Source organism: Arachis stenosperma, chromosome 2, assembly GCF_014773155.1.
Source record: "Arachis stenosperma cultivar V10309 chromosome 2, arast.V10309.gnm1.PFL2, whole genome shotgun sequence".
Lineage (NCBI taxonomy): Eukaryota > Viridiplantae > Streptophyta > Magnoliopsida > Fabales > Fabaceae > Arachis > Arachis stenosperma.
This window is the reverse complement of record NC_080378.1, coordinates 56,726,156-56,739,451: the sequence shown is the minus strand read 5'-3', so window position 1 is coordinate 56,739,451 and position 13,296 is coordinate 56,726,156. Positions and strand designations below refer to the sequence as shown.

Below are 13,296 nucleotides of genomic sequence, written 5' to 3'. Positions count from 1 at the left end.
ACTACGTTATCGAGCTTGCCTCAAAAAAGGTTCCATCTTAAAGATGACATAATGACAATGAAGATTGAGATACTTGATGATATAGCAGAAGTTCTCCCCTTACTGATCTTCTGGAGAAATCCGTATTTTCAAAAAAGATCTCACATACACAAAAATCGGGGTTGTTACATTCTACCCTCCTAAAAGAAAATTTTGTCCTCGAAATTTAACATGCGCATAAGAAGTTATACTATTATCTAGCACAAACAAAAGCATAGTGTGGTACTCACCTCGAGTGGAAGAACTAAATGCATTAGTGTTGCTAGCAGTTACGGTATAAACCCTTCCTTGTCATTGTGGCCTAGCTGGATCTCGAACAAACCTTTTTGGGCAATTCCTCGATATATGTCCATAATTTCTGCAAGAAAAACAAGTGTGTGTCCCATATCTACAATCTCTATTACCATGATCCTTCCCACACCTTGAGCAGACTGAAATATCCTGAGTTTGCTGAGGTTGACCTCCTTCTTCCTCTCCCAAATTATAGTTGTTGTGGTTGCCATTGTAACGAGCGAAAAAGTTACCATTCCGTTGATTTTCATTTTGGCGCTGGAACTGACCATTGGCCTTAAAGTTACGACCTTCAAGGGCTATATCATGAATAAAGTCTCTTCTTGAGGCTTCCTTACGATTCGCTCGAGCTATTGCCACCTTCTTCGAACATTCTTCCACTAGTTTACTTTTATTCACCAGTTCAGCAAAATTTCTTATCTCTAGCGGAACAACAAAATTCATCAGTTCTTCACGGAGTCCTCCTTCAAACTTCAAACACTTCCATTCCATAAAGTCTGCTGGGTTCCCTTGACAAATATTAGAGAAACGGCACAAGTCATCGAACTTACGGGCATACTCAGCAATAGTCATATCCCCTTGCTTCAGCTGCATAAGCTCTATCTCCTTGGCATCACGTGCTGCTCTTGGAAAATACTTCTTATAGAATTCATCTCTAAAGGAATCCCAAGGAATGTCAGCTTCATTCTATTGCAGCAGTTGTTATATCCCCTGCCACCAGTACTCAGCCTCTCCTTCAAGCATATAAGTAGAAAACTCTAGATGTTGGCCTTCCAAAACATATTGTGCTCGTAGTGATCACTTGATGCCTCGGAACCTGTTGTCAGCATCAGTCGCAACGAGTGTACCTTTGAACTTAGGTGGATTCACTTTCGGAAAAGTACCAAGGGTCATGGGTTTATCAAGATGCGCTGGATCAACCTCGTTGTTTCCATTATCCTCTCCGTTTTGGTTTCCATTTTCATTTCTCACTCCGAGACACTCAACAGCCCTAGCAGCAGCCATCGCAGCCTCACGCACTGCCTCAGCTACAATGTTCATCGTAGCCATAAAGGTTTCCTGTCCTCTCTCTTGGTTATCATTAGGGGTTCCTTCCCACGCACTCAGTCTCCGTGGTCTCATTGTAGTCTTGTTCACACTAAACAATTGTTATTAAGGTGATCAGTCTCAATACCTCATGTTAAATGTGAACATTCCCAAAATGAAAACACAGAAACAATCATGCAACACATATCATTGAGATATCGTATAAGCATGAGACATACAATAGAGTATGCAATGAAGCATAGTTAGTCCACTCCCCATGCTCTACTGGGAACGAACTGCTCTGATACCAAATTGTAATGACCCAATTTCTAGTACGTCATGATCATACTAGAAACTGAGCGCTACCAACTTGTCTACCTAATTATTATCTATTATTTATTATATGAGCCTGATTCGTTGTTAAAAGCGTAGTTATTTTACGAGGCACTTTTTTTAAAAACTTTGGGATTAACAAACAGTATCATTCATAATCAATTCACAACTCATAATATATAAAACATTTATAAACAACCACACAAAAATACATCACAAGCAGTTGACAATATTCGGTGATCCAGCCTTTATTAGAGTATAGACTTTTAGTTAGAACACCCATAGACATAGCTAGATAATAACTATATACATATATATACATACAACATCCCAGGTCCTGGCCTATTTAAGAAGTCCCTAAGTTGGCACCCAGGCTAGCCTAGACTCTATATTCACCTAGTCACTCTAAACTACTAAAGCGAGGGAAAGTACGTTCTAGGTTTTCAAAACTCAAGTCAGGTGGAATGTCATCAGAAGGTGGAAGGTCATCTACTACTCCTCTGAACGATCATATGTCATCAAAGAGCGTCTCTCAAGTACTTCATCGAGTGGCCACATAACAGTAACATCGTACGGAGGACTTAGGCTAAAGTTTGTAGATAAGCAGGGTGCATACGTTGGCTGGCCTCACAGTATATACATATAAACAGGTAATAGAGTTCACTCTAGACTCAGAAGACTACCTAGAGCGGAATCTTCTTTGCAGAACAGTCATTAGCAAACTACCGAAGGGTACTCATGCTTCCATCTGAAGGGGGAAGGGAGAGAGAAGGGGTAAGAACTGGAGTGTTCTTAGTAGGGCTGGGGTTATTAGTTGCGTTCATTAATTTTGTGTTGTTTAGCAGATTAATAGCATAATATAGAGAAGCACCAAACAGAAGAAACAGATAAATAGAGAAAATAGAGAAAACAAAAAGCAAAACACAAAAAAAGAATACAAGAAAACAAAATAGAGACACAGAGAATAGAATGAAAACAAAGAAGGCATACATTCAAACAACAATCATAACAGAGGAAATGCGCAATCAAATATGATGCATGTCTAGCCCTAGTGCAGGTAATGAGCTCATCTGTCGGTTACATACCCGTTCCCGATGTTACCTAGTAACCTCTGTCTAGATAAGGCTTTCCTGTTGGCAATATCCACTGCAAGCAACCATTGTCCTGCAGGGTAACCACTACAAGCAACCTTTATCTTGCATGGAGGCACTTATTAGCCGATATACACCCAACACACTCACTATAAGCAACTTCTGTCTTACAGGAGCACAACACACTCACTGTAAGCAACCTCTGTCTTACAGGAGTAACAACACACTCACTGCAAGCAACCTCTGTTTTACAGGAGCACACTAATCTCGATACCTCTGTAAGTAACCTCTGTCTTATAGCAAAGCATTATAGCAAGGTATCCCAGGAAAGCGTTCTCAGTGGTCGTACCACCATCTATCTGACTGCCTCTCTACAGTAGATTCTTACAAAATCATTCTCATTATCATCATTCATTAACATTCTCATTATTCATCATCACTTTCACATTCTTATGCATTACCTCTTTCTTTCTCTGTTCAATCATGCTATACAAACACTACAGCTTTTACTTTTACAACATCTTAACTCAAATTATTTCTCTTGATCACATTACTCTTTTCTCTTTGTCTTTTTACTTTGCTCTGATTACTCTTTTCTTTGTATCCCTTTATTCTTCTCTGGTTACTCTGTTCTCTGTGTTTCTTTACTATGCTCTGATTTCTTTGCTTAACATATGTATTTAAAGCTTATGTAAATTTCGGTTTGAATAGTTACTATGTTCCAAGCATAGGTTCATTTAGTCTATACTGAAACAATTTAACTTTTCATATTATACCTAACCCTAGTCGAAACTCAAGAACTAACTATGTTTCCCTAGTTCATTCACTGATCTCTGTCTATTTTTCTGTCATTAAAACTTTACAAACTTTTCTTTGATTCTTATCTTTTCTTTAGCTTTTTATCTTTCCTTTATCTTTGCTTCACTAATATGTTCTTACCACTCCCTAAGTGTTTTATGAAGGTAATCATGAGATTCTGCACTTAAAGTTGTCTTTCTAAAGCTTTTACAGAAAACTATCTTTTTCGCATTATTTTATTATTTTTATTAAAATATTATTTTTAATTAAATATTATTATTTAATATTTTATTATTATTTATTATTTTATCATTAAATTTTCGAAAATTACCCTACTCTAACTTTTAACCTTTAAAAATTCACTTTTTATCACCCGTAACTTTTAATATTTCTACTTTAACCACCCTAACTTGCAGAAATTACTAAATTACCCCCCAAACACCAAAATAATTACTTCCTTGCCCTTTTATGGATCAAAAAGGTGTTATTTATTGTTCTTCACCACATTCAAAGTGTTCTTCATGTTCTTCATAAATTCTTTAGATTCTTTCTCTGTTTTTACCCGTTTTTTAATCTTTTCAGCAACTGATTTTACCAAAATTCATAATAAATTCCATGCCACTAAAACCCCATCTTTTCCACATGATTTTAACTCAAATTGAACCCCAATTTAAAGGTTAGGGTTCGAAATTCCAGCAGCCACAAGAACATGCATTCATAGCTTGAATATAATCAAATTTCATCAAAATTTCACCAAAATTTCATCAAGAATCACTCATATAAACAATCAATTTCAGGCACAGACAAACCATATCATAATCACACAACTCAAACACAATCAATCAAGATTAATTTCATCAAACCCTACCTGGTTTTGCTGCTCCTAATTCGGTTAGACTTTCAGGTGGTCCTTAAGCACTTTTTCCTCCTAAATCACATCAAAAACAACTTTAAATCCAAAAATTCTCAACTAACCAAATCTCACTCAGCATGTTAGGAAGTGATTTCTAACCTTATACTTGCTGTAAATTCACGTTTCTTGGCCCTCAAGTCAAGTTAAGCATGATTCCTAAGTAAAAACATCAAGAAAACACATGTTTTGCATGGTTTTCATTGAAAACCGAATTGAAGAGGGAGGGAGACAGCCATCTCACCTTATTTCCAGCCTTAATATGTTATATGGTTATGTCGAGGAAGAAGAGAGGATCATTTTGGTGAAATCAGAATTTTGATTTGAATTTTAGTTCAGAAGAAATCAAGATTTGAAGATTAAGTGTTCATGAAAGTTTCTCTCTTTTCTCTCTTGTTATTTTCGGCCAAAATGAAGAAATGAGACAGCCTTGGAGTGTCTTGGGAGTGTAGTGTGAGTTTTGATTGGTTGGTTTGAAGGTGGATTAAAATAATATTAAAATATCTCAGGTGTATAACTACTAAAATTAGGTGTATCGGAACACACGTAAAAACATCTCTAAAAATTCTTTTCTGAGCTACTAGCATAAAAGAAAATAGTAACATATTTAATATGAGAATATATCATGTATGATGATCCCTTAGCATTGCTAAAATCATCAGAGAGTGCTGGTGTTAAGCTGCACCAGTAAACTGTGAACCCGGTTAAACCGATTTTCTATTTTTAACTAAAACTGACCAGGTAACCTTATAATATCATTCAAGAAGCTTCTATTACTAATATAATGATAATATTATCCTATTATCTCTCTTCTCTCATGAATCGAGTCCGGTTCGTCAAACTGAGACTATTTACGAAAAACAGAATCAAAACTCCTAACCGATACGGTTCAAAAACTGGGTTCTTCATGACTACGTTATCAAGCTTGCCTCAGAAAAGTTCTATCTTAAAGATGACATAATGACAATGAGGATTGAGATACTTGATGATATAGCATAAGTTCTCCCCTTACTGATCTTCTGGAGAAATCTGTATTTTCAAAAAAGATCTAACGTACACGAAAATTGAGGTTGTTACATAACTAATTTTTGGTTTTTAATATGTAGAATTCTGAATTTTAAGTATGTAAGTATGATATATGGAAATGGGTGTATAAATAAACATATTGGAACTTGAATAGTGGACATTAGAGGCTTGGTGAAGAATCGGTACCAAGGCTTGGTGATTTTGGAGTTGTGGGACTGTGTTTGGCTTTGGATAATACGTGAATAAAAAGGGCCAATGTATGGTTTAGGTTTCGCGTATTTAATATGTAATGCCCTTTGAAAATTTAGGCTAGAGAACTATAGGATAAATTGAAATGTGCATGTATATGAATGTTTAGCAACCTTGATGGATTTAATATATGATATTGAGAATGAGTGGTGATTGATGGTTTTGTTGCAAGTATGGTGTTGGTGCTTGATGATGAATTTAATTGAGTTTGATGGAGGTTGACTTAGCATATTTGATATTAATTAGCAAATTCTTGATGTAAGAGTTGAGCCATTCATGAGAGTGGTGTGAAGCACTTATTGTGGGTAATTGTTGAATAAAAGGGTTAAATGTACATTTGATATGTGTGATAAGGGAGCTATGTATAAATATGAGTATAATTGTTATTGTCTTGGATTTGGAATTGTGAAGATATATGTGAATATGTGAGGAGTTATTGAATGATTGAGAATGTTAGGTGTGGTGTGTTGTAAAATGTATGGAAGGTGTGGGGTTAAGTATTGATATGCCTTGGTTGTGAAATATTTGGTATGGAATGAGGTTTTAAGGAGAACTAGGGTTTTGAACATGTTCTTTTGGGTTATTATTATGTATATATGTGTACGTATATGATCTCCGGCCAGCCTTGGCTTCGCAGGCTGAGTTAGGAGCTTGTTATTTTGTACTATTGGCCCTCTACTCATGTCATCTGTATATATATGTTATTGAACTTTAGTTTTCTTCTCACGCAAGTAACCACATTTTCTAAGGGCTGCGCTTTTTAATTTTGCGATTTTATTTTACCCATCTTTCAAGGCTCCTAGTATATTATCTCTTTTTCATTATTGTTATTATATATATTTTTACTTTTAGAGGTCGTAATACCTTACCACCTCAGCTTTATGACTTAAGCATAAGACTTTGTGTGAAGGTATTACAATATGGTATCAGAGCAGTTCGTTTTTATAGAGCCTGAGGGACGGACTAACTATGCTTCTGTGCATTCTTTGTATATGTGTCTATGTACCATGAGGATATCTAACTGATATATATGTGGTATAAATGTTCATGAGCATGCATTTGGGACCTAAAGTACTAGACTTGCGATATTGAGAATGATCAACTTGATATCACTTGTTTGGTGTGCAAAGGGACCAGATGTAGACTCGTGGACGCAGACACGGGCCAGGTAGAGGCATAATATGAAATGCTATGACTGAAGTGATAGGGAATAATCCTAACCCTATAGCCGAAGCCTTGGAAAACCAAATAAAGAATGGAAATAATGGCAACAATGGCGATGAGGGTCCTATGACGCTTTCTGGTGCACGAAATTGTGATCACTTCTTTTCACAACTCAAATAATCCCTAGTAATGGCCCCAAAGACTTGGTGCTCAATACCATGGCATAAACACAACTTCGCACAACTAACCAGCAAGTGCACTGGGTCGTCCAAGTAATAAACCTTACGCGAGTAAAGGTCGATCCCACGGAGATTGTTGGCATGAAGCAAGCTATGGTCACCTTGTAAATCTTAGTCAGGCAGACTCAAATGGTTATAGGTGAAATATGAATAAAACATAAAGATAAGGATAGAGATACTTATGTATATCATTGGTGAGAGCTTCAGATAAGCGTATGAAGATGCTTTGTCCCTTCCGTCTCTCTGCTTTCCTACTGTCTTCTTCCAATCCTTCTTACTCCTTTCCATGGCAAGCTGTATGCAAGGGTTTCACCGTTGTCAGTGGCTACCTCCCATCCTCTCAGTGGAAATGTTCAACACACCCTGTCACGGCACGGCTATCCATCTGTCGGTTCTCAATCAGGCCGGAATAGAATCCAGTGATTCTTTTGCGTCTGTCACTAACGCCCCGCCCTCGGGAGTTTGAAGCTCGTCACAGTCATTCAATCATTGAATCCTACTCAGAATATCACAGACAAGGTTTAGACCTTCCGGATTCTCTTGAATGCCGCCATCAGTTCTACCTTATACCACGAAGATTCCGGTTAAAGAATCCAAGAGATATCCACCCAATCTAAGGTAGAACGGAGGTGGTTGTCAGTCACACGTTCATAGGTGAGAATGATGATGAGTGTCACGGATCATCACATTCATCAAGTTGAAGAACAAGTGATATCTTGGAACAAGAACAAGCGGAATTGAATAGAAGAACAATAGTAATTGCATTAATACTCGAGGTACAGCAGAGCTCCACACCTTAATCTATGGTGTGTAGAAACTCCACCGTTGAAAATACATAAGAACAAGGTCTAGGCATGGCCGTGAGGCCAGCCTCCCAAAGAGGGTTCAATCATCAAAACATGATCAAAATATCCCAAGATTGAAAGATGAAAATACAATAGTAAAAGGTCCTACTTATAGGGAACTAGTAGCCTAAGGATTACAAAGATGAGTAAATGACATAAAAATCCACTTCCGGGCCCACTTGGTGTGTGCTTGGGCTGAGCAATGAAGCATTTTTCGTGTAGAGACTCTTCTTGGAGTTAAACGCCGGCTTTGGTGCCAGTTTGGGCGTTTAACTCCCATTCTTGTGCCAGTTCCGGCGTTTAACGCTGGGAATTCTGAGGGAGACTTTGAACGCCGATTTGGGCCATCAAGTCTTGGGCAAAGTATGGACTATCATATATTGCTGGAAAGCCCAGGATGTCTACTTTCCAACGCCGTTGAGAACGCGCCAATTGGGCTTCTGTAGCTCCAGAAAATCTACTTCGAGTGCAGGGAGGTCAGAATCCAATAGCATCTGCAGTCCTTTTCAGTCTCTGAATCAGATTTTTGCTCAGGTCCCTCAATTTCAACCAGAAAATACCTGAAATCACAGAAAAATACACAAACTCATAGTAAAGCCCAGAAAAGTGAATTTTAACTAAAAACTAATAAAAATGTACTAAAAACTCAACCAAATATACTAAAAACATACTAAAAACAATGCCAAAAAGCGTACAAATTATCCACTCATCACAACACCAAACTTAAATTGTTGCTTGTCCTCAAGCAACTGAAAATCAAATAAGATAAAAAGAAGAGAATATACTATAGACTCCAAATTATCAATGAAACTTAGCTCCAAATTAGATGAGCGGGACTAGTAGCTTTTTGCCTCCGAATAGTTTTGGCATCTCACTTTATCCTTTGAAATTCAGAATGATTGGCTTCTTTAGGAACTCAGAATCCAGATAGTGTTATTGATTCTCCTAGTTAAGTATGATGATTCTTGAACACAGCTACTTATTGAGTTTTGGCCGTGGCCCAAAGCACTCTGTCTTCCAGTATTACCACCGGATACATACATGCCACAGACACATAATTGGGTGAACCTTTTCAGATTGTGACTCAGCTTTGCTAAAGTCGCCAATTAGAGGTGTCCAGGGTTCTTAAGCACACTCTTTTTGCCTTGGATCACAACTTTATTTCTTTCTTTTTCTTTTCTTTTTCTTTCTCCCCCTTTTTTTTTGTTTTTCTCCTTCTCTTTTTTTTTTGTATTCACTGCTTTTTCTTGCTTCAAGAATCATTTTTATGATTTTTCAGATCCTCAGTAACATGTCTCCTTTTTCATCATTCTTTCAAGAGCCAACATTCATGAACCACAAATTCAAAAGACATATGCACTGTTCAAGCATACATTCAGAAAACAAAAAGTATTGCCACCACATCAAACTAATTAAGCTAGTTTTAAAGATGAATTCGAAATCCTGTACTTCTTGTTCTTTTGTGATTAAAAACAGTTTTCATTTAAGAAAGGTGATGGATTCATAGGACATTCATAACTTTAAGGCATAGACACTAAGACACTAATGATCATAAGACACAAACATGGACAAACATAAGCATAAAAATTCGAAAAAACAAGAAAATAAAGAACAAGGAGATTAAAGAACGGGTCCACCTCAGTGATGGCGGCTTGTTCTTCCTCTTGAAGGTCTTATGGAGTACTTGAGCTCCTCAATGTCTCTTCCTTGTCTTTGTTTCTCCTTTCTCATGATTCTTTGATCTTCTCTAATTTCATGGAGGAGGATGGAATGTTCTTGGTGCTCCACCCTTAGTTGTCCCATGTTGGAACTCAATTCTCCTAGGGAGGTGTTCAGTTGCTCCCAATAGTCTCGTGGAGGAAAGTGCATCCCTTGAGGCATTTCAGGGATCTCATGATGAGTGGGGTCTCTTGTTTGCTCCATCCTTTTCTTAGTGATGGGCTTGTCCTCATCAATGAGGATGTCTCCTTCTATGTCAACTCCTACTGAATAACAGAGGTGACAAATGAGATGAGGAAAGGCTAACCTTGCCAAGGTAGAGGACTTGTCCGCCACCTTATAGAGTTCTTGGGCTATAACCTCATGAACTTCTACTTCTTCTCCAATCATGATGCTATGGATCATGATGGCCCGGTCTAGAGTAACTTCAGACCGGTTGCTAGTGGGAATGATTGAGCGTTGGATAAACTCCAACCATCCCCTAGCCACGGGCTTGAGGTCATACCTTCTCAGTTGAACCGGCTTTCCTCTTGAATCTCTCTTCCATTGGGCGCCCTCTTCACAAATGTTAGTGAGGACTTGGTCCAACCTTTGATCAAAGTTGACACTTCTTGTGTAAGGATGTTCATCTCCTTGCATCATGGGCAAGTTGAATGCCAACCTCACATTTTCCGGACTAAAATCTAAGTATTTCCCCCGAACCATTGTAAGCCAATTCTTTGGGTTCGGGTTCACACTTTGATCATGGCTCTTGGTGATCCATGCATTGGCATAGAACTCTTGAACCATTAAGATTCCGACTTGTTGAATGGGGTTGGTGAGAACTTTCCAACCTCTTCTTCGAATCTCATGTCGGATCTCCGGATATTCACTCTTTTTGAGTTTGAAAGGGACCTCGGGGATCACCTTCTTCAAGGCCACAACTTCATAGAAGTGGTCTTGATGCACCCTTGAGATGAATCTCTCCATCTCCCATGACTCGGAGGTGGAAGCTTTTGCCTTCCCTTTCCTCTTTCTAGAGGTTTCTCCGGCCTTGGATGCCATAAATGGTTATGGAAAAACAAAAAGTAACGCTTTTACCACACCAAACTTAAAAGGTTTGCTCGTCCTCGAGCAAAAGAAGAAAGAATAGAGTAGAAGAAGAAGAAAATGGAGGAGATGGAGGAGGCTATGTGGTTCGGCCAAAGGGGGAAGAAGTAGTGTTTAGGGTGTGTGAAAATGAAGGAGTGAAGATGGGTTTATATAGGGGTGAAGGGAGGGGTAGGGTTCGGCCATTATGGGTGGGGTTTTATGAAGGATGGATGTGAGTGGTGAAGAGAAGATGGGATTTGATAGGTGAAGGGTTTTTGGGGAAGAGGTATTGAGGTGATTGGTGAATGGGTGAAGAAGAAAGAGGGTGGTGGGGTTGGTGGGGATCCTGTGGGGTCCACAGATCCTGAGGTGTCAAGGAAAAGTCATCCCTGCACCAAATGGCATGCAAAAATACGTTTTGAGCCAATTCTGGCGTTAAACGCCGGGCTGGTGCCCATTTCTGGCGTTTAATGCCAGGTTCTTGCCCTTTCCTGGTGTTTAACGCCAGTCTGGTGCCCCTTTCTGGCGTTAAACGCCCAGAATAGTGCCAGACTGGGCGTTAAACGCCCACCTACTAGCCTTACTGGCGTTTAAACGCCAGTAGGTTCTTCCTCCAGGGTGTGCTATTTTTCTTCCTGTTTTTCATTCTGTTTTTGCTTTTTCAATTGATTTTGTGACTTCTCATGATCATTAACCTACAGAAAACATAAAATAACAAAAGAAAATAGATAAAATATGACATTGGGTTGCCTCCCAACAGGCGCTTCTTTAATGTCAGTAGCTTGACAGAGGGCTCTCATGGAGCCTCACATTTTCTCAGTACAATGTTGGAACCTCCCAACACCAAACTTAGAGTTTGAATGTGGGGGTTCAACACCAAACTTAGAGTTTGGTTGTGGCCTCCCAACACCAAACTTAGAGTTTGACTGTGGGGGCTCTGTTTGGCTCTGATTTGAGAGAAGCTCTTCATGCTTCCTCTCCATGGTAACAGAGGGATATCCTTGAGCCTTAAATACAAAGGATTCTTCATTCACTTGAATGATCATTTCACCTCTATCAACATCAATCACAGCCTTAGCTGTGGCTAGGAAGGGTCTGCCAAGGATGATGGATTCATCCATGCACTTCCCAGTTTCTAGGACTATGAAATAAGCAGGGATGTAATGGTCTTCAATCTTCACCAAAACATCCTCTACTAGCCCATAAGCTTGTTTTCTTGAATTGTCTGCCATCTCTAGTGAGATTCTTGAAGCTTGTACCTCAAAGATCCCTAGCTTCTCCATTACAGAGAGAGGCATGAGGTTTACACTTGACCCTAAGTCACACAGAGCCTTCTTGAAGGTCATGGTGCCTATGGTACAAGGTATGGAGAACTTCCCAGGGTCCTGCCTCTTTTGAGGTAATTTCTGCCTAGACAAGTCATCCAATTCTTTGGTGAGCAAAGGGGGTTCATCGTCCCAAGTCTCATTTCCAAATAACTTGTCATTTAGCTTCATGATTGCTCCAAGGTATTTAGCAACTTGCTCTTCAGTGACATACTCATCCTCTTCAGAGGAGGAATACTCATCAGAGCTCATGAAAGGCAGAAGCAAATCCAATGGAATCTCTATGGTCCCATTTTGAGCCTCAGATTCCCATGGTTCCTCATTAGGGAACTCAGTGGAGGCCAGTGGACGTCCATTGAGGTCTTCCTCAGTGGCGTTCACTGCCTCTTCATCCTCTCCAAGTTCGGCCATGTTGATGGCCTTACACTCTCCTTTTGGATTTTCTTCTGAATTGCTTGGAAGAGTACTAGGAGGGAGTTCAGTAATCTTCTTGCTCAGCTGTCCCACTTGTGCCTCCAAATTTTCAATGGAGGACCTTGTTTCAGTCATGAAACTTTGAGTGGTTTTGATTAGATCAGAGACCATGGTTGCTGAGTCAGAGTGGTTCTGCTTAGAATTCTCTGTCTGTTGCTGAGAAGATGATGGAAAAGGCTTGCTATTGCTAAACCTGTTTCTTCCACCATTATTATTGTTGAAACCTTGTTGAGGTCTCTGTTGATCCTTCCATGAGAACTTTGGATGATTTCTCCATGAAGAATTATAGGTGTTTCCATAGGGTTCTCCCATGTAATTCACCTCTTCCATTGAAGGGTTCTCAGGATCATAAGCTTCTTCTTCAGATGAAGCATCCTTAGTACTGCTTGGTGCATTTTGCATTCCAGACAGACTTTGAGAAATCAAATTGACTTTTTGAGTCAATATCTTGTTCTGAGCCAGAATGGCATTCAGAGTATCAATCTCAAGAACTCAGTTCTTCTGATTTGTCCCATTGTTCACAGGATTCCTTTCAGAAGTGTACATGAATTGGTTATTTGCAACCATTTCAATTAGTTCTTGAGCTTCTGTGGGCGTCTTCTTCAGATGAAGAGATCCTCCAGCAGAGCTATCCAAAGACATCTTGGATAGTTCAGAGAGACCATCATAGAAAATACCTATGATGCTCCATTCAGA

At 39.1% G+C, this 13,296-nt stretch overlaps 1 protein-coding gene across 1 annotated transcript; it reads right to left on the bottom strand.

The window, feature by feature from the left end:
• Positions 1–308: 308 nt before the first annotated feature.
• Positions 309–1,452, bottom strand: LOC130962908 (uncharacterized). The gene is made up of 3 exons (XM_057889063.1): positions 1,148–1,452; positions 444–985; positions 309–397 (listed from the first exon to the last, which is right to left on the bottom strand). Exons 1-3 carry the CDS (start codon positions 1,450–1,452, stop codon positions 309–311), a joined length of 936 nt encoding a protein of 311 aa, XP_057745046.1.
• Positions 1,453–13,296: the final 11,844 nt, after the last annotated feature.

Coding starts and splice junctions, on each gene's coding strand:
- LOC130962908 (XM_057889063.1), bottom strand. CDS start 1,452: ATGAGACCACGGAGACTGAGTGCGTGGGAAGGAACCCCTAATGATAAC. Junction 986..1,147: donor GCGACTGATGCTGACAACAG/GTTCCGAGGCAT, acceptor GGATTCCTTTAG/AGATGAATTCTATAAGAAGT. Junction 398..443: donor AAGGTGTGGGAAGGATCATG/GTAATAGAGATT, acceptor TTTTTCTTGCAG/AAATTATGGACATATATCGA.